The sequence below is a fragment of the Watersipora subatra genome, chromosome 9, assembly GCF_963576615.1.
Source record: "Watersipora subatra chromosome 9, tzWatSuba1.1, whole genome shotgun sequence".
In the NCBI taxonomy this organism is placed as follows: Eukaryota; Metazoa; Bryozoa; class Gymnolaemata; order Cheilostomatida; family Watersiporidae; genus Watersipora; species Watersipora subatra.
This window is the reverse complement of record NC_088716.1, coordinates 28,515,589-28,540,946: the sequence shown is the minus strand read 5'-3', so window position 1 is coordinate 28,540,946 and position 25,358 is coordinate 28,515,589. Positions and strand designations below refer to the sequence as shown.

The window sequence follows — 25,358 nt, the reverse complement described above, 5'->3', positions numbered from 1 at the left end:
CACTGCTAAGCGCTTACATATCCGGCGTTTTGTCTCAAAAACTGGTTTTTTGTTCTTCTAACATCAAAATCATTGCTGAAAAAATAAAATATCATGATTATATCGTTATAAATAGATGTATTTTAGCGTACTGTCATTTGACCTTTGAAATGCAAGACAAGCTAGCTGGGGTTTCGAAACATCTTCTACAAAAAAAACATTCCACGGGAACTTCCTGTCTCGCAAACATAAGAACAGCATTTGAAAAAAAAAAACCTTTACTATGCTGGATCTATTTTTATGGTTATGTAACGGCAAGACCACAAATGATAGCACAGTTGTTGATCAAATATTGTACCTTACTGGGGGAGGGTTCACTAATATGCTTCACAACTATGATCTCTAGCTTACTTAACAGCTATGATCTCTCCTACACTTGACAACTACTGTATGATCTCTGGTATAATGACACTTATCCCCTGACTGACTGCTAAGTTAATGATGAATGCTTGTATCGTTTCCAAAGTTGTGCTGATTGACATGCAGACTTGAAACTTACTGCGGCCCTGTCCCTTCGCACCCAAAATCTGCATCTCGCAACCCAATAGGACTTGGTTTATTTTATTACTGATACCTTTTCTCCCAACCTGGGAGCCTGAATAAACCATACCGGTCAATTCCACCGCACTCTACATAGCTACCTGCATACAAACTTGATAATAACCAAATACGTTACACATAACAACTCTTTTCGTTACAAAAACAAAAAACTGGAATTTTCCATATACAATATTAGCAGTTTAACCTAGCCTTATGTAATCTGTCAGCAAAATGCTAAAGCTATCAACAGCAGGTGCGTGGGAAAAACAGGATAAGTGATCTATTATAAAGTGATCTCTCGTCAATAGACCAAACATCAGCGCTTTCTTTTAGCCTGCCATTTGTAGACTGCAGCGTTCTTCTTTGTCTCTTTTTTCACAAGAACCTTTTTAGCCTTTTTGTCCTGAAACATGAACAATTCACCCATAATGCAACAGCAAGGGACCAATTTGATACACTGGAGCATGCCTCCCAGCATGTATGGGCATTTAAAGGCTAAACAACGACCCAAAACATCAGTAACACATAATATTACAAAATGAGGCTTCAATGATATTATTGTGTAACTGCGATCAAACTCTGGATTTTATCAAAATTTTCAAGTCATAAAAACAAACAGAAAGATTTAATATTTAAAAAGTATCGTCAGGAAACAGCTGCGATGCTATATAATACTATAAAATTGTTTAATTTTTGTGTAAAGTTAGCTAAAAATTGTCCATTCAAAATCATTATTCATGAAAGCAGAGAATGCTTTAACAGTTTAGTGAAAGATAACGCGAGAATAGCTAACATTGAGGAACAAATTTTCCAATTTCCAGTTTATATAAAAGCAGAATTTATAACCGATTACAGACGGTTCCCAACCTACGAACGCGTTACGTTTTGAACGATTGTTCGTAAGGTGAATTTGTTCGTAAGTTGCTTCAGTGCTATATTTTGTATTATAATTTATGTTTAAGGCCTATATAAGTATATTGAAGGTTTATATAAGTATGTTTAAGGCTTGTATAAGTAACCTGTATTGGTTTGTATTGAAAAAAATATTTAATAAAATGGAGATAATACTTTGGTGGACGCCGGGCCATGACACTGCATTTCTTATTTATTGTATGTCTTGTCCTTTTTATTATATTGTTGTTTTAATCGTTATGCTATCACTTATCGTTGTTGTCTTATTTTTTGTATGTGTTGTCCGTTTATTATATCGTTGTTTCACTCGTTATGCTATTGTTATATCTGATATACCGTCATAACACTATCACTTATCGTCACTTAGATTGTTGTCATACCAACGCCATAGAACACCTTGTTAGCCGGTGTTCTTACCGTTTGCCGTTAGCCGGAACGGTTGATATTATTGTATATAAATGAGTGCGGTCATTTAGTTGAGCAGAGCAGATAGCCGTATGCTCCTCGGCTGGTGAAATTTCCTTCGCTAATTAAAAGCTGAATGAAACTACACGCACTCTTTTCTCTTTATTTATTAGTAGAGATCGTGCCAAGTAAAGGCCGGCAAATCCCTTTACAATACGTATGTAAAGTTCAAACAAAGTTCAAACAAATAATTCGAAAGTTAATCAAGTTACGAACAACAGTACATACGTTCGTATGTACCGTTGTTCGTAACTCGAATGTTCGTAAGTAGGGAACTATCTGTAATGTAATTACATATTTTTGAAAAACAAAGGTCAAAGATCAATGTAAAAATGTGATGCAGACCTTTTTCAGTATTCATGTTTCAACCTCGCCTCCACGTGCGAAGGATGATGTCGCGAGGCATTAAACCAATCACTAGACTCGTAACTATAGACTGAGAGCCTATAATATTGCTTGGTTAATTCTTTCTAGTGCCAACCTTAGTTTTACTGTGAAATTAGTCTATTCACATGTGTAAACTTAAAAAGTGCCTGTTATGATGCATTATAAGGAAATCTGACAGTAAAGGATAACATAAACTTAATATCTATTGCATTAGCGCATTTGACATCAGTAATTCATGTCTGTTTTGCCAAAAAAGGGCCTCATTACATTACAGCCTACCACTTGCGTCACAAGTGTTTTTATTTTTAAAATTAGATTTTTGTTTGACTAACATCACAATAATTGATGAAAAACTAAGTGTTATGGTTCAATATATTGTTATAAATAATTTGATTTTAAAATGCTGTCAGTTGACTTTTCACCATTTTATTTTTTGAACAGTTTTTTTAAAATCACTAACTTATTTTTGTGCAATTTGCTGTTTATCATTAATCAATTACTTACTGTTTGTGCATTTATTTATATGAATTTTCCCTAGTAAACAGCCAATCATGCAAAAGCCAAGGCAGCAAGCATAAACATCACGTAATCTAGTGCAGTAGATGCTCCTATAACGTAAACCTCCTATAACATAAATTCCACCTGGTGTAAAGAATTTATGTGAAGTTTTGCTTCGTGTTATGTAAGAAATTCCATATACAAATGCGCCCTCAAATTACGATGATTCTGTTATGCGATTTTTTGCTCTGTGATGTAGAACACGCTGATTTTTCCCCCTCTCCATACGAAATATTTTATACAAAATCAGCAAAAGTTTTTTTTTAAATTCTAATTTGACAGCTGTGAGCTGATTAAGTTGGAATAACAAATATGTCGATATGCTATTCGCTGAAATCCTCTTAACAACAAATGAAAGAGATACGATGCTTGATCTCACTCAGTTCGGTGTTATTTGTTATTAGTTATTGTGAAAACGAAACCGAAAACAGATAGGTGATAAATTTTAGCGATGAAAAAGTTGAAGTTCAGTAAAATAATTAAAACTCATACTAAAATTTAGCTTCAAGTATGTATTTAATAAGCTAAATTCATTTAAGTTAAATTCATAGTTTACATTATACGTCTGTCTCGAAAGTAAGAACTCTCTACAGTACGTACAGCATATACATGTATTACATTGTAATAGTACATTTTGTTGCAGATCATAGCCACTGAATATACACTAAAATTACTGTAGGTAACTATAGCTACTAAGTTTAATATATTATTCTGTTACTAATTTTTAATATGTACGTATATATAATTTTGATGATTTCTATCAGGGGTGTTTGCATTAGATATTTGCTATGGGTTTCAATACCACTCTATACGAAATTTTCGCCTTTCGATGCCAACACTGGAACGAATTAAAATAGTATGGCGAAGGTTCTTGCTGTACTTGGGGATACCCCGAGAACAACTAGCAGCATAATTACTCAAAAATGTCAAGAGGTTGATTGGTGCAGGTATTCGAGTGTCGGGCTATCAATTTGAATGTGCGCATACCAACTCCCTAAATGCCTTTCCAGAACCCTTCCAACTTGGCGGCGAGTTTGTACCTCCGAGTACATGTATAAGAGGATGTGTAATAAGAAAAGCCTTTCCGACAGACAAACAGGATATCATTGTTATTATTACCATTTTTCTCTTATAGCCTCAGCAATGTAAGTACTATTCCATTTCAGTGAGAACCAGTAGATATAGTGGCACAAAGTTACAAGGATAGACAACAGGCTAAGATGGAGCCCTGGTACCTGATCTTGACAATAATAGCGGCTCTATGTCCTTCATGCTGCTCACTTGAAATTATATTTGTATTATATTTGAAATTATATTTGTGAGATTTTTCTAATTAGTAACTTGATTAAAGACCCATTAGTCGACGCACCAAATAAGTATATTATTATTATTATATTTTAGTATATTATTATTATTATTATAGACAAGCAGATGAGGTTGCAGACATTTGCTGCCAACACTTTGGATAACTAATACAGAGGTCGCACAATACAGCGCAGAAGCAAAAGGACATGATTGGCTGATGTTTATGAATTTCTATTTGAACATCTTCAATTACTTGCTGAAACACCCAGCGTTGCCCAAGTAAGTTTACACTTGCTACGTATCCATCTACATATCAATATGTACAGCGAAAGAAATAAAAACAATTTAGCTAACAACTTTTACAAATAAATTAAGTTTTACAAACATTTGAGCATAGTTTCAAGCCGATAGTAAGAGCAGAACTTGTCATTTTAATCCGCAACTAATTTGTGAAAACTAAAGAACGCATAAAACAAAAATTTCTCCTTATGATGTGGTATATTTAAATTTGATATCAACTTCGTGAAAATTAAAAAATTTTGAACAAACTAATTTTGGTTAAATCAAAATATATTGCAGCTAAAGGAATAATTTTAGAAAATTAAAAATTTTGAAAAACTTCATATTTAATACCTTACTTCATCGAGAAGTCTGGGGGTCTACACACCAAATGCTAAGCAATTCCTTAGGGCAGTTTAAAAGCCTGTATGACAAAGATCGTGTGGACACAAACACACGCACCTAGAGGCTTACTGTACATATTTATACGGTATATTTTGAGACACTCATCGAATAATTTGGGTTACATACACCTATTTGAAGCGTTAATGCTCAGAAGCCCGTAACAATAAAAAAAAATGTCTTACAGAACAGTTTTAGTGAATTTGTTTAAAAAAGCTGAAAACTTATTGATATATACAGTCAAACATGGATAACTCGAACTTCACGGGACCGAGCGAAAGTGTTCGAGTTATCAGAGCGTTCAAGTTATATATATGACTGTATTCGTATTTACTAATCAAATATTTGACTGTATATGTATATATATATATATACATATACAGTCAAACATGGAAAACTCGCCCTCGGATAGCTCGAACACATGGTTAACTCGAACGGTTTCTTTGGTCCGTTCCGACGTAATGATAAATTGCTTTAGATAACTCGACCTCAACTCTGTTAACTGGAACCGTTTTTTGCCCAACGGCTACCAAGACGGTTGTTATTGCTTTAGAAAATCACTTTATTCCAAGTCATAGAGGTAAACCTCAACTTTTCGTAAATCATAGGCGTCGTTATTACCACCGTCAGCAAAATATTTTTGTCAACGACTTTTCTAAAGGTTTGGTGAATTTTGATTTTTACCAAACATCCGCTAAGCGATCGCCTTTCGGAAGCATGGAAAAGTGAGGTGACCTTCGCATAAACTTCAAGAAAAATCGGCAAAATTGATCTTGGTTAAAACGCTAAAAAAAAAGATGTCTTTGTTTTGAGCATTTCAACAACGATCAAGTTTTGCCAATTTTAATCTAAAAACCGTCCTGGCAATAACATCACCTCAAACAACAAACCAATCTCAAGTGATAAAAAATCTATACTTTTTGATAAAAAAAGTTTTAAACTTTACATTAGAAGCATTTAATTTGAAACAAGCCATTTATGCTTTTGATTTCTACTATAGTTTGTATATGTGCATGTATCTACTAATAAATAAATAAATAAATAAATAAATAAATAAATGGACTTGTGACAGTGCTCTGATAACTTGAACGCTCTGATAACTCAAACACTTTCGCTCGGTCCCGTGAAGTTCGAGTTATCCATGTTTGATTGTATATATATATATATATACTCTATTAATAGTATTTCTAGACAGAATGAAGTTTATAAAAGATGTTCACTCAACCTGACGACTAATGGAAAGTCTTATCAACTTCACATACTTGAATATCTTTCCATCTTATAACAGTTTAGATCTTAGCATAATCTGATAGCACTAGAACTTATGAAAAGATCTTTTATGGTTTGTGTCCTTTTTACATGAAAATTACAGGTTTTCAACTCATTTCAACTTATGAAATATGAACAAATTGCATACAACCACTAACAATTATTTTAAAATCATCATTGCTAGCTGCTTTAACAATTTTCTACCTAATATCCATTCTTTTACCATAAAAAGGTATTTTAAACACTATTTATTAAACCATTTACTTGCTTTTATTGACTGACAGTTACCCTTTTTATGATTCTTGTATGGCATAATTTGAAAAAAAATTTGTTTGAAATGAAAAGATTGGCAATAATATATTATGTGGCAGTAATAAATATGTTATACATATTATTTTCATATAATATATAGGCCTATACAATATTTTATATAATATATAGTACTTTATATAATAGAGATAAATTATACAAAATTCTAGTATATCATATATAATATTATATTAATGTAACATATATACTTATAAATGTAACAATATATATTAATGTATATCAATATATTAACATATACATATATGTAAGCAAATAGCCTTGCAAATAACAATTGTTTCTCAGTATAAATAAAACTAGACTTTCTCTTCATGTTGTTGTCATTCTACCATATAGGATGGATGTCTGCTCCTGAAACTCTGAATAGAGTCGTAGTGGGAAAAGAGATCTAGCGGGTACCCTTTTCAAATGCTAGCATTTTCTTTGGTGAATACATGTTTCCATTCAGTGAAGATAAATTGGTTAATGGCTGTGACGAATTGCAGTAGGGTTTAGTGATAAATATCAGACATATAAAGATGCTTGAACAAGAGTAACATCTAAAGCTATAAACAGGTTTCACTCATACTGTTCATTGTCTCCAGAGTTCACTAAACGTTCTCTCCAATGAATTGCAAATAGGTCAATATGAAAATAAAAAGTTTGATAGAAAGAAACGCAATATTTGTGTTTGTCCACATCAAGTTCTATCAACATTGCAACAAAATTGAAATAAATTACATCCACAACATAGTCAGCTGTCAGCAAGGACAGCAGAACTGGCTCTAAACCAAAATTTCTTCAGAAGAAATCGGTAGAGCAATAAATCTGAAACTGCACTAGCAAGCAGAGAACTGCCAAAATCAACATATAGAGAGGAGATTAAACAGGTGGCAGGCGAAAAGGGCTGCCAAAGATGACGGAGCGAAGTATGAAATCTTCATCAAATAGCAATCTATGAATCATCTATATATCGCTGTACTGATTTAGCCTTAACATCACATACAGGTTTAATGGATGAGATAAGTGACATACCATAAGATGATTCTTTACAGCCAGTTTATCTTGCACTATTTGGAGTTGCTGCTCCCGCCTTTCTCTCCTCCCAAGTTCCTTATACGCCTCTTCCTTAGACACCATCGCCTCCTACAAAAGGATTTTAGTCAAACATGTTCTTTCTTAACAACACAGTAGATAAGAGTGAGCGCCATATTAGCAACATGGTATTATGAAAGCTGGAAATGTCCAGATGACGGAGTCGCGCAGAGAGACAAGGTGGTTCAGTTTAGATGGTTGACTAGAGGTCAGTAGTACAATTAACCCTTTTGCTGCCAGTTAGTCCTATCTTAAGCAACAGAATGGAATTAGATTCAGCTGCTTCAGCTATGGGAAGCATCATTACGTCTCACTAAATATCAAACCATTCACCAGCCCGAGCTAATTACATACCATAAACTTCAAATTTTCCATCATGGAGGTCAAATCGCAAAGAGGGAGTCTGATTGAATAACATAGTTCTCCTTTGCGAGTAACTGATAACATCAGCTGCGATACAAAAGTTTTTCTTACCCTTAATAATCATCAAAGTTACAATTAAATTTCATTGAAAACAATTTATCGATCGCTTGAATGCAACTGCATTCTGGTTGCAGCCGCTATGACCAAATTGGATGTTCAAAACAAAACTATAACAATATTCAAATGGGTTCCAATAAACAGTAATTTGCAATGTCACTTTGTAAGCTGAAAAACTGCATGAAAAATGACTAAAATAATTTCCAAGATGCTTACTACATAAAAAGATGTAACATTTCAAGTGTTTTTTAACTCAGAAAAAAAGGTTTGTTAAAACCGAATCTAGGGGTCATCGGACCTCGTTATTAAAGGCTGTTAAAAAACGTCCCTTGTCTAAAAATCACATAAAAGAAAGTTTACATTTAAGACAAGATGACGCTTGTATGATAAGGTTCTAGTATTGTGTTATAAATAATGGAAGCGTTGTACGTTCAGCATCAACCCCATGCAGTGAAACCTTTAGAAAAGGATTTTTCAGTCGAAAAAGGATGAATATATCGTCAATTTCAAACGAAGGGGAATGATCAGAGCTTTTATACCGCGATTAAAGATAATAAATAATAATAATAATTAAAGATAAAGCTTTGATATAAGATTAGTGAAGTTAGCCTTAATGATTGACAAACCCCCTAATCTAAGTTTAATTATGGCTCTGCATGAGAAGAAATGGAAGAACTCCAATTTCTAACTAAGTTTGAGCCTGTGACACGAAAAGGTCAAACAAAGTACATTAGAAAGAAATGCCAGTCATGGAGGCTATTAAATACTACGAACCGTTTGAATAAAGTGTTAAGTCGTTGATGAGAATGGCAATGTTATAAAACAAAATACCCTTTCGCATAGACCTATTAACTATACTATTAGGTATATCATATAATATACTATTAAGTATAGTTAATAGGTCTATGCCTTTTCGTGATACCTACATTAAAAACTATTTATACCAGTGCACTGTTGGTCCGGTGTGCCGGGAGATCTTGTCAGGTGTAATAGCTATGTGCCCAAGTATTCCAAAATGTGACAAGGCATTGGATTAGCACAGGTAATAAAGCATTGGCCTAGCAAGCTGAAAGTTTGAAACCTATTAAAAGCAATCTTTTTCCTAACCTCTAAGCAAAGATATCCTACTCTGAAAAAATGATACTTTCAGAGTTGTCAACCCATTACTTATTACTACATTCTGGGAGCACATTTTTACCATAGACAATCTGTGGTTAACCAAATATGTCTACCAGCCTGTATTAGAAGAAACATTGTTTAATTTTAATAAAGGACTGTTAACTTATGAAGTAAATTATACTAGGTAAATAGCAGTCACTTACAGTCATGTTTAGATAATGATTGGCTGTCATTACAAGATACATAAATATCTAAAGGCTGGTTCACACTGTATCGCAGGGAGGGTTGTATGTCCGTGTTGCCCTCTCAGGGAGTTGCCCTCTCAGGGAGTATTCATCGATTGTGTGCACGGTAAACCGATGGCATTGTCAAAGCAATGCGGATAAGTCGGGAAAGAAAGCTGTCAAACTTTCCGATAGTTCGCCAAGCATCCACCAATCCACTGACAGAAATTAGGCATTGGTGATTGGCCATCGCGGATTGCTTTATTTATGTTTTCTTTCATAACATGAGACTAGTATTTCATCTGTGTATGTACAAGTATAGTGTATGTACAAGTATATTGTATGTACAAGTATATTGTATGTACAAGTATATTGTATGTGCAAGTATATTGTATGTACAAGTATATTGTATGTACAAGTACTGAGGATGTACAAGTACAGTGTATGTACAAGTACAGTGTATGTACAAGTACTGTGTATGTACAAGTACAGTGTATGTACAAGTACAGTGTATGTACAAGTACAGTGTAAGTACAAGTACAGTGTATGTACAAGTACAGTGTATGTACAAGTATATTGTATGTACAAGTACTGAGGATGTACAAGTACTGTGTATGTACAAGTACTGTATATGTACAAGTACAGTGTATGTACAAGTACAGTGTAAGCACAAGTACAGTGTATGTAAAAGTACTGTGTATGTACAAGTACAGTTTATTTAAAAGTACAGTGTATGTACAAACTACAAATTGGGGGAATCCGCTGACAGTTGATGGAATTCTTAAAAGTATTTTACAACTTATAATTTTAATCGAGCCTTGACTCGCGGAGCTTTCTTGGAATACCTGACTCTTGCTATGTAAAGGAGTGAAATTCGACTATTTGAGGTAAAAGTATACCAACTTATTATAGATTTAGAACCTCCGAGGTGAGACTTCTAACTTACAACATGCCACCAAGCATTTTATAAAAATGGAAATAGTTTAACTGCTGTCAAAGCTACCTTTAAATTTTTCAATTTTTGTGCAGGTAGTTTTCTACATTATTAATATAAGCCGTGTTTTAGGTGTAATATTTTGTATTACAAATGATATGTTAACATATTGATATGTTAACATATCATTATGTTAGCATATTAATGCCAGTTGAACCTACCAAATATGCATAACGTGAAAATGCCACATACATTTGTGATTTACAGAAATGGCCCATCAATGAAGAACCGTGAAGGCGTGTTAAGCTATTGTTAAGCTATGTGCAATTCGTAGTATATAGCGCAGTGTACCATGTGAATGTCTGATGATCTCATACCCTGGCTGCATATATGGTTGACATATATCGACAGTTCAAAGAGAAAAGAATAGGTTTGTCAAACTAACTCCAGTTGTGTCTAGGAAATCTGCAACGCAAGTGTCAAGGGTGTTATCCAAAACTTTTGAATGAATATTCGAGTTAAGAAGTATGCGTAGGCAACATCTTTGTTTCAATCACATACAGTCAAACATGGATAATTCAAACTTCACGGGACCGAGTGAAAGTGTTCGAGTTATCAGAGCGTTCAAGTTATTAGAGCACTGTTACAAGTGCATGTATTTATCAGTAGATACATGTACATATACAAACTATAATATAAATCAAAAGCATGAATGGCTTGTTTCAAATTAAATGCTTCTAATGTAAAGTTTGAAAAATTTTTATCAGAAAATACAGAGATTGTTCTATCACTTGAGATTTGTTTGTTGTTTTATGCGATGTGACTGCCAGGACGTTTTTAGATTAAAATTGGCAAAACTTGATCGCTGTTGAAATGCTCAGAAGAAAAGACATCTTTTTCAATTGAGCCTTTTAACCAAGATCAATTTTGCCGATTTTTTTTGAAGTTTATGCGAAAGTTACCTCGCTTTTCCTTGCCTTAGAAGGGCCATCGCTAAGTGGATGTTTGGTAAAAATCAAATTTTTCCAAACCTTTAGAAAAGTCGTTGACAAAAATATTTTGTCGATGATGGTAATAACGGCGACTATGAACTGCCAAAAGCTAAAAACTCTATTGCTTAGAATAAAGTGATATTCTAAAGTGATAACAACCGACTCGGTAGCCGTTGGGCAAAAAATTGTTCGAGTTGACCAAGTTGAGGTCGAGTTATCTGAAGCAATTTATCATTGCGTGGGAACGGACCAAACAAAACTGTTCCAGTTAACCATGTGTTCGAGCTATCCGAGGACGAGCTATCCATGTTTGACTGTAATTAGTGATTACACAGTGATCCATATAATTATTGTATTACAAGTGCTCTAGGAAAAGAAATGATGTTGATCTACTGTTGATGAAGCACTCAAACGGCAATTCGCTTGGGAAAATTGTTGGCCCTGAAGCATATTAGACCACTAGAAGGCATGGAAACACTGAGGGTGTAGTCTTAGCATATATACAGAAAAATTCCCTTGACACTGTCGCATCCTCAACCAGTTTAGCTAGAGAAATTATCAGACACCGGAGTGAAATATTCACATTTTTTTATGGCGCGTATGTATAACTTGTTATTGGTAATCAATCTAATCATAAACAATATGTTTTTAATTACATGACAAAAGAAAGAAATAATAAGACAGAAATCAGGAATTATTGAGTTGAACAAATGTGCTTTAAAAGTTGGTAATCTAATAGTATAATAATATTGTGGAGGAGTCAGGATAGTGAATTGTAGGTCCTAGTAACTGAAACATATGATGGTGGACGTAGTATGTTAGTGTCACGGAATAGAAAGCAACGTTTGTCATATGTCTGGAAGGATAAATACAAATATTCTGGGAATAGTTTACGCAGGATTTGAAAACCTGTAACACAAATGCAGATATGAGCAAGTTTGGGATAAGGCAATATGTTCAAAGATGTTCAAAGGTAATGGGTGGAAGTATGGTGAGCTGGAATATGTAGTCCGGTAGTAGACAAGTCTTAGTATAGATTTCTGTAGGAGGAATATCCTTCTCCGCTGTCGATATGATAAAAAGGGGAAATATATATGAATGCCATGATTTTGTGTGGAGGGTTAAAAAAAGCTTTGAGGTGATTCTGCCCTTTGGATCCATAGAGAGACCTTGCCCGCTGACTAGAGTGAGCTCCAATGACGGTGAAGAAACAAATATAGCAGGTGTCAACGCGTTTTAGATGACTGATGATCTTACGATTGGCATGATATCACCAGAGTTATGGCACTGCTGTTAGCATCAATATTGATCAAAAATAACCCTACAGGATATTCACTTGTTTATTCTCTAATGTTAGTGCCAGAGCAAAATATTTGCTAAAAGATCTAGCCATTGGGACAAACAGAACTAAGCACAATAATATTTCTATATTTGCCATTCTTCACCCTGTATGGCAGCCATGTGCAGATGAGTTGTATCAACACCCTAATATTAAATCTGGCTGTATGGCAGCCATGTGCAGATGAGTTGTATCAAACACCCTAATATTAAATCTGGCTGTATGGCAGCCATGTGCAGATGAGTTGTATCAAACACCCTGATATTAAATCTGGACACATGAATGAGCTTGCCGAAAGTAGAATTTAGCATAAATAATATTTAGAGTTGAAATGTTGAGCATCCATAGAGTGATACTTGTCACTGTAGCTGGCTTCTGTCCTTTGTCTCCACTTACTTGAAGATAAGTAATATGAACAGATAGCTGTGATAGTCAGTGTATGATTACTCAAGGGAGACAAATCCAAATTGATTGTTTGTTTCTCATAATATAGCAGAACACTATTTTTGAAGGTTGGGAGGAAATGTCTAAACAGTGATGGATCACATTTTAGTGTCCAGTCATATCCCACATTTGTTGCAGCAAATGTGACATTTGATGAGACGTTCGTTTTAGTAGGTGTCAGAATGAGTGCGACAAAAATGCTGTGCGCCGTTGCCCTAGATTATAAAATAGTTGTGCCTATACCCGCATGCCATTTTTGTTCATAATCACAATTTTTTTTAATTTCATGTCCCTAAAAATCCTTTACAGTGATAAAAAGCAAGCAAAGGTATAATGACTCACAATACCATAGAACACAAGCCAAGGTATAATGACCCACAATACCATAGAACCCAAGCTAAGGTATAATGACCCACAATACCATAGAACACAAGCTAAGGTATAATGACTCACAATACCATTGAACACAAGCTTATGTATAATGACCCACAATACCATAGAACACAAGCTAAGGTATAATGATCCACAATACCATAGAACACAAGCTAAGGTATAATGACCCACAATACCATAGAACTCAAGCTAAGGTATAATGACCCACAATACCATAGAACACAAGCTAAGGTATAATGACTCACAATACCATAGAACACAAGCTAATGTATAATGACCCACAATACCATAGAACACACGCTAAGGTCTAATGTGTAATGAGTTGATCTTTTAAGACTATTGCAAGAGCTTTAGTAGCTGAGTTCTAGCGGGTTAAGTGCCATTGTTTTATAGAGAGCTGCCGTGGCTCAGCGATCTAGCACGCCTGATGTGCAAACAACAGGCTAGGGTTCAATTCCCGAAATAAGGCTACTTAGGGTGACAGGAATGAGATCAACCCTAAATCATTTTCTGCACCTAGTGTGCGTTAAGTACACACCATACTAGATCTTCGAAGATTATGACTTCACAAATGGAATCCATATACCCTACAGGATGAATTTATTCACGGAGTTATATTTCGCGAAAATTGTCTTTTCATGCATATTCGCGGATGAATTTATTCGCGGCTGAAAACTGCCACTCTCTAGGAAAAGTTAACTCTATTGCGGCTAGTAATAGATATTCCTACGCATGCGCACACCGCGTGTTCCGGTTTATATTTAGCTTACAACTTCGAGGTGACCATACTATTCTACGGTAAACAATTTTTTGCTGCGTCCAGAGGTTTTCACTAATATTCATTGCTTTGGAGGCCTTTGATAAGCCAACAACTTGGGGTAAGTAATGAGTTTTTTACATTTACTAAATTAGTTAAATTTTACTTTGGTTCTTCGGTAAAACGCAATACTAATTTTTTCCATCCCTACTGCTTCATTATTTGTTTTAGTGTGAGAGAAAGATTTTTCATCATGCACCGAAGAACAATGATTGCAAGGGTGGTAGATGTCATTCTTAGAAGATCACCAATCATTCAGGGAGGTCTGGAAATTGAGGTTGAAGTGACTGCAGCTTCTTACGAGAAGAATATATATGTTTTTAAAAAAGGAACGAAAACGCCTTTACGAGCACAAATCTTTGGCCAACCGGCAGAACTTTACAATAATAAGCCACGAGGAGAGTTCTGATGATAACTTCCTTACCAGCCATGTAGTAGCGAGAGAATCGCCTTCAACACATACCCAAGACAGTGACAGAGCTGCTATTACCAAAATAACTAGTCAGAAAGCACCATTACACGCTAGTATTCACATAGCAAGAGTACGAGTTTAATTTTTTTGCTAGACAACCGCCATATGGACTAAACTGTTTATATTTACTCCATTCATCATTTGTAAAATTTTGTTTGTTTTTGAAATATTTTATTTATACACTCAAGTTCGTAATAAATTATAATACATCTATACATGAAATAAAATATATAATTTAATCATGTTTGTTACAGCGATATCAAGGAGTTGTTGTCGATGAAGGGGTCTAGGTTGACTGGTTGCCTTTGCCAATATTCCTGCCTTGACGAATATTATTACTACTTGTCTCTAGTTTTCGTAGTCAATCTGCAGTAAACACGAAAAAGAAAAAATATTAACGAGTGTTGAGGAAGTACAAAAACAATAGCTGAAGTATTTGATGAAAGCGATCAGTTTTTAAACAAAAGAATTAACTAATGCAGTTGATTATGAAAAAACGTATCTGCACTGCAAATCAAATACATACCATAATGTCCAGATCAGAATCATGATCGTCCTTGACTTCGGTATTAGAGATTGATGGAGTTGATTCTAATGTAAAAAGACTAGGAGAGCTTTTTTGCTATGCTGAAGCCATGCCGAATAACTTGTAAAAACTTTGAACAATTTTGCAAAGTTTGACGCAATGGCAATAAAGCTCGAAGCCTGGCGATGATTTTAAAGAAGTTTTGGAACTCGGCTACGTTTAGTACTTCTGCCTCGCGGCTATTTTCGCGATGACGCCATTCCGCATATCTTGTGACAACCTCGAATAATTTTGTAAATAAATGTGATACATTGCCAATGGTGTTAGCTCAAAGCTCAGGCAATGATTTTAAAAATGTTTTGGAACTCAATTACATTTAGTATTTACATTAAAACTAGGCTAGCGACTAGTTTTAAATTTGATGCAGTAGTTATTCTCTCTTGTGATTAAAAATAGAACTAATTATTCACTGAATTTAATAATTCGCGGAACTGACTGTTCGCGAAATCGCGAATTTTTATGACCAACGAATATTTTCATCCTGTAGGGTATACTCGATGACTGCACAACAATTTAAACCGATGAACACAAAAATGAATTCTCTTTAGACATTAAAAATGGTTTTACTGTTTTTTCAAATTGACAAATTGTTTAGGAAACTCTCAGCCACAATACCCACAGCCATTAGTCTTGGATCTGGGACCATCGACGCCAAGTCCATTTCACTGAGCTGTTCTTTAGTGAGTCTATTGTAAGCCCTATCCAAAAGAACGGGGTGCGTGTTGAGCCTCTCAGCCAGATTGAACTCTCGAGCTAAAAAATTAAATGATGAAGTCAGGCACTACTTGAAAGCAGTCTACCTCAACAAGTCAGCACCTTACATATAAACTGTAGAGTCAGCACCTTACATATATACTGTAGAGTCAGTACCTTATATAATTATATACTGTGGAGTCAGTACCTTATATAATTATATACTGTGGAGTCAGTACCTTACATATATACTGTAGAGTCAGTACCTTACATAATTATATACTGTAGAGTCAGTACCTTATATATTGTGGCATCACTGAAAAAAGTGAATGCTATCAAGTTGCGGGATTGTTAACTCATTGCGTACTAGAGTTTGTATATGGCCAAGAGCCGCGTGGGGGCTTTAATAGGCATCATACAAAACGTTTCTGATTAGTGAGTAGTTAATTAATTAGCCTACTGTATCCGAACTTAGACTGGAAAATTGTTGGCCTTGAAGCATATTAAACCACTAGAAGGCATGGAAACACTGAGGGTATATACTTAGCATATATACACAAAATTCCCTTGACACTGTCACATCCTCAACCAGTTTAGCTAGAAAAATTATCGGACACCGGAGTGAAATATTCACAAGTTTTTATGGTGCGTATGTATAACTTGTTATTGGTAATCAATCAATCTAGTATTGTGGAGGAAAGAGTCGGGATAGTGAATTGAAGGTCATAGTAACTGAAACATACGATGGTGGACGTAGTATGTTAGTGTCACGGAATAGAAAGCAACATTTGTCAAGCGTGTGGAACGATAAATACAAATATTCAGGGCATAGTTTATGCAGGATTTGAAAACCTGTAACACAAATGCAGATATGAGCAAGTTTGGGATAAGGAATATAGTACAGGAAACAATTATCTGCGAGCGTTGAGCTGAAAGACAATAAGTTTACAGACCATCATGAGCTTAGTTTTATGCCGCAAAATCTTTACTTTTTTTATAGCAATTTCTTATTAGCAATGACCAATCATGTCAGCCACATCACAGCTAGTGAGGTTTCACTAATCGTAGATAAATAGACTTTGGCTGAGTTATATTGAACAATAGCTTTACTGAGAGTGATTATTTTATTTTTAGCAGTAATAATAATGCCATAAGCTGTAATAAGACTAATAACTCGGCCAACTCAGAACATGATCCCAGTAGTAGCGAAAATGGCAAAAAAGTTCATTCTGCAACACATTTCTAGCCTTTTTATAGCATCGGCTCATGTAAAATGTTGTGCTGATTAATTTTGTATCTAAATATTTTTTATAGACTGTGTGATTCAAAATTTATGGCAACTTATATGATGAGCCTTTGTCAAAAACTAGGTTTTATCAAATATGTAATTATGTCCTGGTAAAGAAATTAATTGCGTAGCGAAAGAGTTACGAGAAGCCGTTGTCCAACATTGGTAAAAGAAGACAATTTATGACAAAAGGAGAAAATAAGGCCCAGGACCCTTGCAGTTGAGTCGATTGTAGAACTGCCACTATTTATGGAATGATGCAATAGCACTAGACCAAAAGCATGAGATTCACACATATAAGCCATCTACTGGTGAGCTATCTGAATTATTTGTAAGTAAAACAGGTATGTTTACAATGAAAACACTATTAATAATACATCAAACTTGTAAAACTGAAAGAACTTTTAAAATGGAGAAGAGTTATACCCTCTATGCTATGTTGAGAAGATAACTTCCAAACAGTCAGCCTCACCTTCCTTTTTCGAGTCGACAAAGAATGTGTGGCTGGCTCTCTGTCCATCTTGAATAAAATGGAGATTACTGCGCAGTCGCTGCACTTTTTTTGACTCTAGAACTCTCCGATACTCAACATATCGTTTATCCTGAGACTGTATCAGTTTTAGCTGGTCTGGATCGGAAATGGTCTTTTTTTCCCGACACTGATGTACACCATCCTAGGTTGACAAGTAGAATGATATGCCAACTCATGAGCAAGGAGCAAATGGTGACAGATGTCATAATGTTCAGGCTTGATTGCTTAGCCTTATGTTCAATTATTCAAATAAGGCCACATAAAGCTACAAGCTGTAGTATAAGGTATCAATGCTTAAAGGGTTAAAGTTTAAATAAATTTAACAGGAAGTATAGATATAAATTTATCTATCATTTAATATATTGTTTGCTGTTTCAGGTGATCTGACTGCCGGGATGTTTCAAGATTAAAATCAGCAAAATTTGAACGCGGTTAAACTGCTCAGAAGAGAAAGATGTACACAGACCTCTCCAAAAATGATGTCAGTACACGTGCACATTGTTTGTGAAAAATAAATATGTGGTTTCAACAACAGAGGGTACTTATTTGAGGAAGTCATTAAATCTTTCAAGGCGTTTTAATCGCGATCACGTTCTGCCGATTTTAATCTTGAAACATCCTGGCAGTCAGATCACCTGAAACAGCAAACAAAATGTTAAATGATAGAAAATTATCTATATTTTCAGAAAAAAATCTTTCAACTTTGATGTGAGTGCCCCTTTACACGCAATTTCGGCAATAAAACGGATTGGAACACAAAATCAACTCACAGACATCCATATTAGATAAGACATCATAGAAGACAACAAACGAATTATTTGCGACAGAAAGCATGCCGATAGACAACTAGCTATCCATTGTTTATGGTTTTCTTCAATGCTACTGGAAGTGATTTGGTAAACAGACAGGTGAGTTATGATAGACTAAGTACCAAAGAGATTGTAGAGAACCCGTAGATGAGTATTAAAGCTAAGTTCTCTTGTGTTCCATAAACTCTGAAATGCAGAGTGAGAAACATAAGATATATATATAGGATATATGAGAGTAAATGCTGGTTCACACTATATCGTCGTATGTAAGTGTTAATCACACAATACTTTGATGATAGTCTGTGATAACAATATTCAGACTATCCATAAGCGAATAGTCCGTGGCAAAGCATTTTCGTTAAACCATGATAAAATACTAGTACCACAGAATCAGCCTTGAGAACAATCCTACGCTCAGCTCATTAGACAAAGACCTACGAAAAAGCTTTTTTCAAGAGAATCCTAATACATACTGGTGTGGGCGTAATAACTTTTCATTTTCAATTCTAGTTGTCAATCACCGGTCAAAGTTACTTATTTGAATCAGACATTTCTTAATAGTGTCAATGATAATCATTGACAGCATAAGATGTGGAGCAAATTAGACACTCTTCGATCGGAAACTTTCCTTTACATAAATTCCACTTAACGTAAAGCATCAAGTCGGTGCAAGTTCTAAACGTCGATTTGAATAACCAGAATCCCATAGTTAGCAATGAAAATTTTGTTTTAAGGGTATTCTTGCCATACATTGGATAGATAACACCGTATAGGGGTGTCTCGATTATATATACAAGTACCCTGGTAGCCTAGCATGCCGTGAGAGATCGTCATGTGTGTTGATAAAGCGCAGACATTTTAAAGCAGTCGATGCAGAAATTTGAGTAAAAATATATTTTTGTTTCACTTTAGTTTCGAAATAAACATTTTTTTGCTTTTCAGCATAGACCTTGTTGCGCAGAAAAAAGTTAAAAAATCGATTTAAATTGACATTAAAGGTGTCTGCTCCCATTACCATAAAACTATCGTAATTACGACGGCTGAACCAAGTGAAAATGAAAAAAAGTTGTTGATACAAATCAATACCGCAGTTACTGTACTGTGATTAAAAAGTTAAATTTAGAGTATTTCCTTTTTGAAGGATCAAAAGAAGGAATTTGGTAATCTTTTGCAGCGGATTAGGCAAATTACATGTATCTTACTGTTTGCAAAACGTAAAATCGCTATAACATAAATGTAAATCGATAATCGATAATATAAATCGACTGTAATAAACAAATAAAATCAGCGAAACAATCAAATTAACAGCCTCTTTAGACAAGAGCTCGAATGTGTCATCAATTCAATGGCTGTGGTTTGACTAATGTTTATCATGAAAAATAGCTCATAGCCTTAGTGGGTGACCAAGATCAGGCTTTTAGGGTTTAAGAAGTGGGGACAGGTAAAACCATACCAAGCAGCTGCGCTGACAGCCTCAGAGGCTACTGATGTCACACACTTACCTCCATTCGTGTAACAATCATCTTTCTGGTGAATTCATTTGGGTTCTTTTCCAGAGCTTTAAGCTTCAATTTCTGTAGTGCCTTAGTTTTACGAGCCCGATCACTGTAAACACACTTTACTGATAAACATCACTATAAACACACTTTACTGATAAACATTACTATAAACACAATACTTTACTGATAAACATCATTATAAACGCAACACTTTACTGATAAACATCACTATAAACACAATACTTTACTGATAAACATTACTATAAACACAATACTTTACTGATAAACATCACTATAAACACAATACTTTACTGATAAACATCACTATAAACACACTTTACTGATAAACATTACTATAAACACAATACTTTACTGATAAACATCACTATAAACACAATACTTTACTGATAAACATCACTATAAACACAATACTTTACTGATAAACATCACTATAAACACAATACTTTACTGATAAACATCATTATAAACGCAACACTTTACTGATAAACATCACTATAAACACAATACTTTACTGATAAACATCACTATAAACACAATACTTTACTGATAAACATCACTATAAACACAATACTTTACTGATAAACATTACTATAAACACAATACTTTACTGATAAACATCACTATAAACACAATACTTTACTGATAAACATCACTATAAACACAATACTTTACTGATAAACATCACTATAAACACAATACTTTACTGATAAACATCACTATAAACACAATACTTTACTGATAAACATCACTATAAAGACAATACTTTACTGATAAACATCACTATAAACACAATACTTTACTGATAAACATCACTATAAACACAGTACTATACTGATGAACATCACTATAAACACAATAATTTACTGATAGACATCACTGTAAACACAGTACTTTACTGATAAACATCACTATAAACACAATAAGCCTACTTTACTGATAGATATCACTATAAACTTTTATCCTTACTTTGCTCTCACTTTATAGTCACGTTTCTTCTCCAGATATCCCAAATCCTTCCTATGAGATGGCTAAAACATGGCATACAAAATGCATTAGAATCCAACTATCACAAGACTATTATAAATACCACCATAGGAAAAAAATATCGTTAAACATGCAAGCAACATTACTGGGCATAGTGTCACAAACTTTTCTACAAATTGCACACTTTTTCGTTGTTTCATCACTGATTTTTGTATAGAATCATTGGGCTGAAGGTTATTCTAAGGTTATATGTAGCGTTTGGATGGCAGCTCAGAATGCAGAAACTTTGCATAAACATCACATTGCTTCTTTTAATGTGCATGTAGTTTTAAACGTCAATATAGGTTATGAATACTATAAATATTGTAATTCATATAAAACCATTACCTGTTCTATGGTGATTTTAATCAACAGCAGTGTTGATTAAGCATAACTCTGTTATTTTCAAGCAGGAAACACCTTAATCTCAATTGCCATCAATCTTTTCTATTGACAGTGGAAATTTACACAATCTTGTTAAGGTTGCGGCTTCTGCCACACTGCGGCTCCCATGAGGAACAGTTTACTGTCTGGTAGTGACTGTTTCTGTTAGAGTACCTAAGAACTAATTCAAACTAGAACATAGTTAGGCTGTATGTGGTTTCTTGATGAATGGGCCTATCAGTGACTCTCATCTATGATTAAAAGTTCTGAAGCAGTAAGGCTGTCAAGGTGTGACCAACATTACTACAATTGTGGAAGCCTTTACTAATTTTTTTCCCAATAAACTATTTTAAATGATTGGGAAAATAACAACTCTTAGAAAATCTTTTTTTTAAAGGTTGACTTGCAACAAAATTCACATTACAGTTATTTGGTATCAAAAACTTCACCATGTCTGCTGTGTTGTAGGTGCGAATTATGTAGAAATGTGATTACAAGCTCTTAAAAGCTCAAAAATGGACAGTTAATCGCCGCCATCACGAAAACGCCGTAGATTGGAATCTTTTTCCAAAACGGCTCAAATGAGACGTAGTTGAACACAATGGCTTCTGTTTACACTTTCATGCAACCTCATTCGTCGAAATATTTTCACAAATATACTTCACGCATTCAATAAAACTGTGTCTATTGTCATTACGGGTCTATTTCATCATCATCGTAATGCTGTCACTTTGAGCACTGATATCTCAAAACCTACCGTAAGAATTTGTTTAATTTTTTAACCTTAGCTCGAAGGAAGATATATCCTCTAATAAACACGACGAGCCTTTTGGTCGCTTGTGATAGTCAAAAAATGCTGCAGAAATTGTTCGCGTCGTTTGGCAGGAAGTATGGGTCACATGATCAGATTACAACTAGGTGATTAGACCAAGCTGCAACAAAACTGTGAAGTAGTGAGCATCTATATTTGATACGGGCTTTTCGGTAGAACTTGAAGTTTTTGTCATAAACTAGTGCTACGAGACGTTTTATATTGAGCCTTTTATTGGCCTTTCAATTCATGTAATAACATCACGTGTCAAAACAATAACCACTATGTCTGAGAACGCCATCGAAATAAAAAGATTCTAAACTACGGTGTTTTCGTGATGGCTGCGATTAACTGTTCGTTTTTTGAGCTTTTAAAAGCTTGTAATCACATTTCCACATATTTTGCACCAACAACACAGCAGAGTAAAACATGGTGAACCTTATGATACCAAATACCTGTAATGTGAATTTTGTTGCAAGTAAACCTTCAGCATTCTTGAATAACTGGTGGGCTCTTGAACTGGACCAAAGGCAGGCTCGGCAGTTCCAAACTGAAAGCTACTCTGGCTGCTTTTAGTCAGATACTAGCTTATAAAATGCTTAAAATGAATGACTAGTTCACCAAACTCAGTGATATTTTAGAAACCAGATTTTGGAGTACCGTTGCAATAGCTAATGCATTCTGATATCATCGTATTATAAAAATTAATACCCTCATTTCACTGAGTCGGATAATTTGTCTACTTTATAGACAACAGTAAATGTAGCTACATGGAAGGTTCACTGCCTTATACCACTTGTAAACTTCCAGGTGTTATAAAACAGGCAAACCAACGCCGACAAGTGTAAACCTCGTGCGACTAGAGCTATGAATCATCTTCCTATGCCAGTTTGTTTGAAGAAGAGCACTAGGTATCAATATTGATCCATACTACATAGTTTGCAAGTTATCAATTGAAAAATGTGTACAAGAATCCAAACTTAAGTATACCAAATACAACACATACCAAAAGCAGAATAACCCAAATGATCCACACCCAGCAATTATTTACACAAGATTGTTAGTAAAACACAATTGGCTAGTAGCCTAGTAATGAATGTAAGTAAGGGCTATTTGAATACAAACATTCAATATATGCATTACAAATGAAATTTGTAAAGCAATAAACTTCAATTATGAGCAAGATTAATATGACTATTCCCAGTCTCCTATGCCTGCTTGGCAAGTCGTATCATAAGTGCACATGCTAAAGTATAGTCTTTAAATACAATGTAGTTTTTACATGCACTTCAGTTGTGATAATGGTTTTCTACTGTTTGAAATGTCATCACAAGACAAGTAGCCTTTGTGTCCTTAAAACATCAACAGCTTCGTTGTTGTTGTTGGCCCGAGAGGTTTGTAGACTGTGATGTATAGTTCCTTTTTAGGTCAAAGAGCATTAGCTACATACTTTACTGGTTTAGAAGTGTGGTTGGTCAGGCAGAATCTTGATAAGTCATTGAAAGGTTCTATTTTCAATAATAGAAACCTAACTCTCTGCGCCTTGAAATCAGCCACATCCTTAGTGATGAAACGTACTTCCTTTGACACCATAAGACCGGTCACTTTCGAAGGTCATTTTCCAATGGCGCAAATAGCAAGACATACAATTACACATTCATTGCCTCCAAGAAGATCTGACTGGCATTCATGAAGAGCCGTTGACCCCAACAAAAACCTGTAGATTTTGTAGTTGAAGCTGTAAAGCCACCACTCAAATAATATTCGTTACAGACTGACTAGTAGTTCCGTGTTGACTTTCCCTTTTTGAGATCTTCACATTGAGCCATTTTAATGTTCCCTTGTTTAATTTAAACTTCTAAGTGATTCCACAATCACCGTTAAATGCTAGTTCCTAAACATGAGATGTCATATTTTTTTCCAGTGTCCAGTCTAGCCTCGCCCTGTTAACAAAACTGTCCTAAAGAGCACCCAAAGGCAAAAATAATATAGAAGCACAACTAGCATCACGATTTGCTTATACTTATGATGCTTTTGAAACAACGTTTTGAACCATGACCAAGTGCATTGTACATTTACTGGTACTGAGGCTGTATGTCATCTACGTTGAAGCTAGACGAAGCCTCATTTCATTGTCAACGCTACATTATGTTTATCTCTTAAATCATTTTCAGAAAAGAATATCTCACTTCAACATGACACCAATCAGACAATTTAAGTTCAGCACGTCGTGTGATGAACATAGCATTATTATTCTTCAGAACCAATATTGGCACGAACAGTCCGTTTCCTATTTTTGACTTTTGAAATATCTACCTGAGTTCTTTCTTTGTGAGCTTTTTCCACAGATTTCAAAGCATTTTTAAACGACGACATTTTAAATTTATTAGTTATTTTCAAGTAAATTGGTTATTACGAAGCTACTATCAAAGCAAAGATGTTCTACACATGCGGCGCGAGCTACCGGAAATTGTGTATGGCAAATTTGGCGAATTATTTGGCAAATTATTCGACGCCCATTCGACGCAGAGTTTTGTCAAAGTTTTTGCTTGCGTTCTTTCATTTTGCTCTTTGACATGTTTCGTATACAAGGTATACGCCGATTAGTATATGTACATAAGTACATATACATTTACACAACATAGTTTCATCTTGGCTAGTGAAGCTCACTAACCAAGATGTAAAATAAGTGAGCTCACCAACTCTATACACACCGTCTGTCATGGGCGTTTGGCCCAAAAGCGTCGTCTCTATGGTGGCTGAATGCGGCCATTTGAAACCGCGGCTTGGCGACCCGAGATTATGAAAACCTCGCCTGCGGTTTTCATCAGTGTCGTATAGTTTCACATACTAATACTATACATACTGTGAAACTTCGGTATACGGCTCTGGTTTTCATAATCTCGGGGTCACGAACCCGCGGTTTGTGACCCCAAGATTC

The 25,358-nt window shown here is 34.9% G+C and overlaps 1 protein-coding gene across 1 annotated transcript; it reads right to left on the bottom strand.

Moving 5' to 3' along the window:
- Nucleotides 1-584: 584 nt before the first annotated feature.
- Nucleotides 585-24,870, bottom strand: LOC137404383 (probable U3 small nucleolar RNA-associated protein 11). Its single transcript, XM_068090580.1, has 7 exons — nucleotides 24,734-24,870; nucleotides 21,166-21,227; nucleotides 20,182-20,284; nucleotides 17,811-18,012; nucleotides 15,977-16,110; nucleotides 7,498-7,608; nucleotides 585-982 (listed from the first exon to the last, which is right to left on the bottom strand). Exons 1-7 carry the CDS (start codon nucleotides 24,791-24,793, stop codon nucleotides 896-898), a joined length of 759 nt encoding a protein of 252 aa, XP_067946681.1. The 5' UTR covers nucleotides 24,794-24,870; the 3' UTR covers nucleotides 585-895.
- Nucleotides 24,871-25,358: the final 488 nt, after the last annotated feature.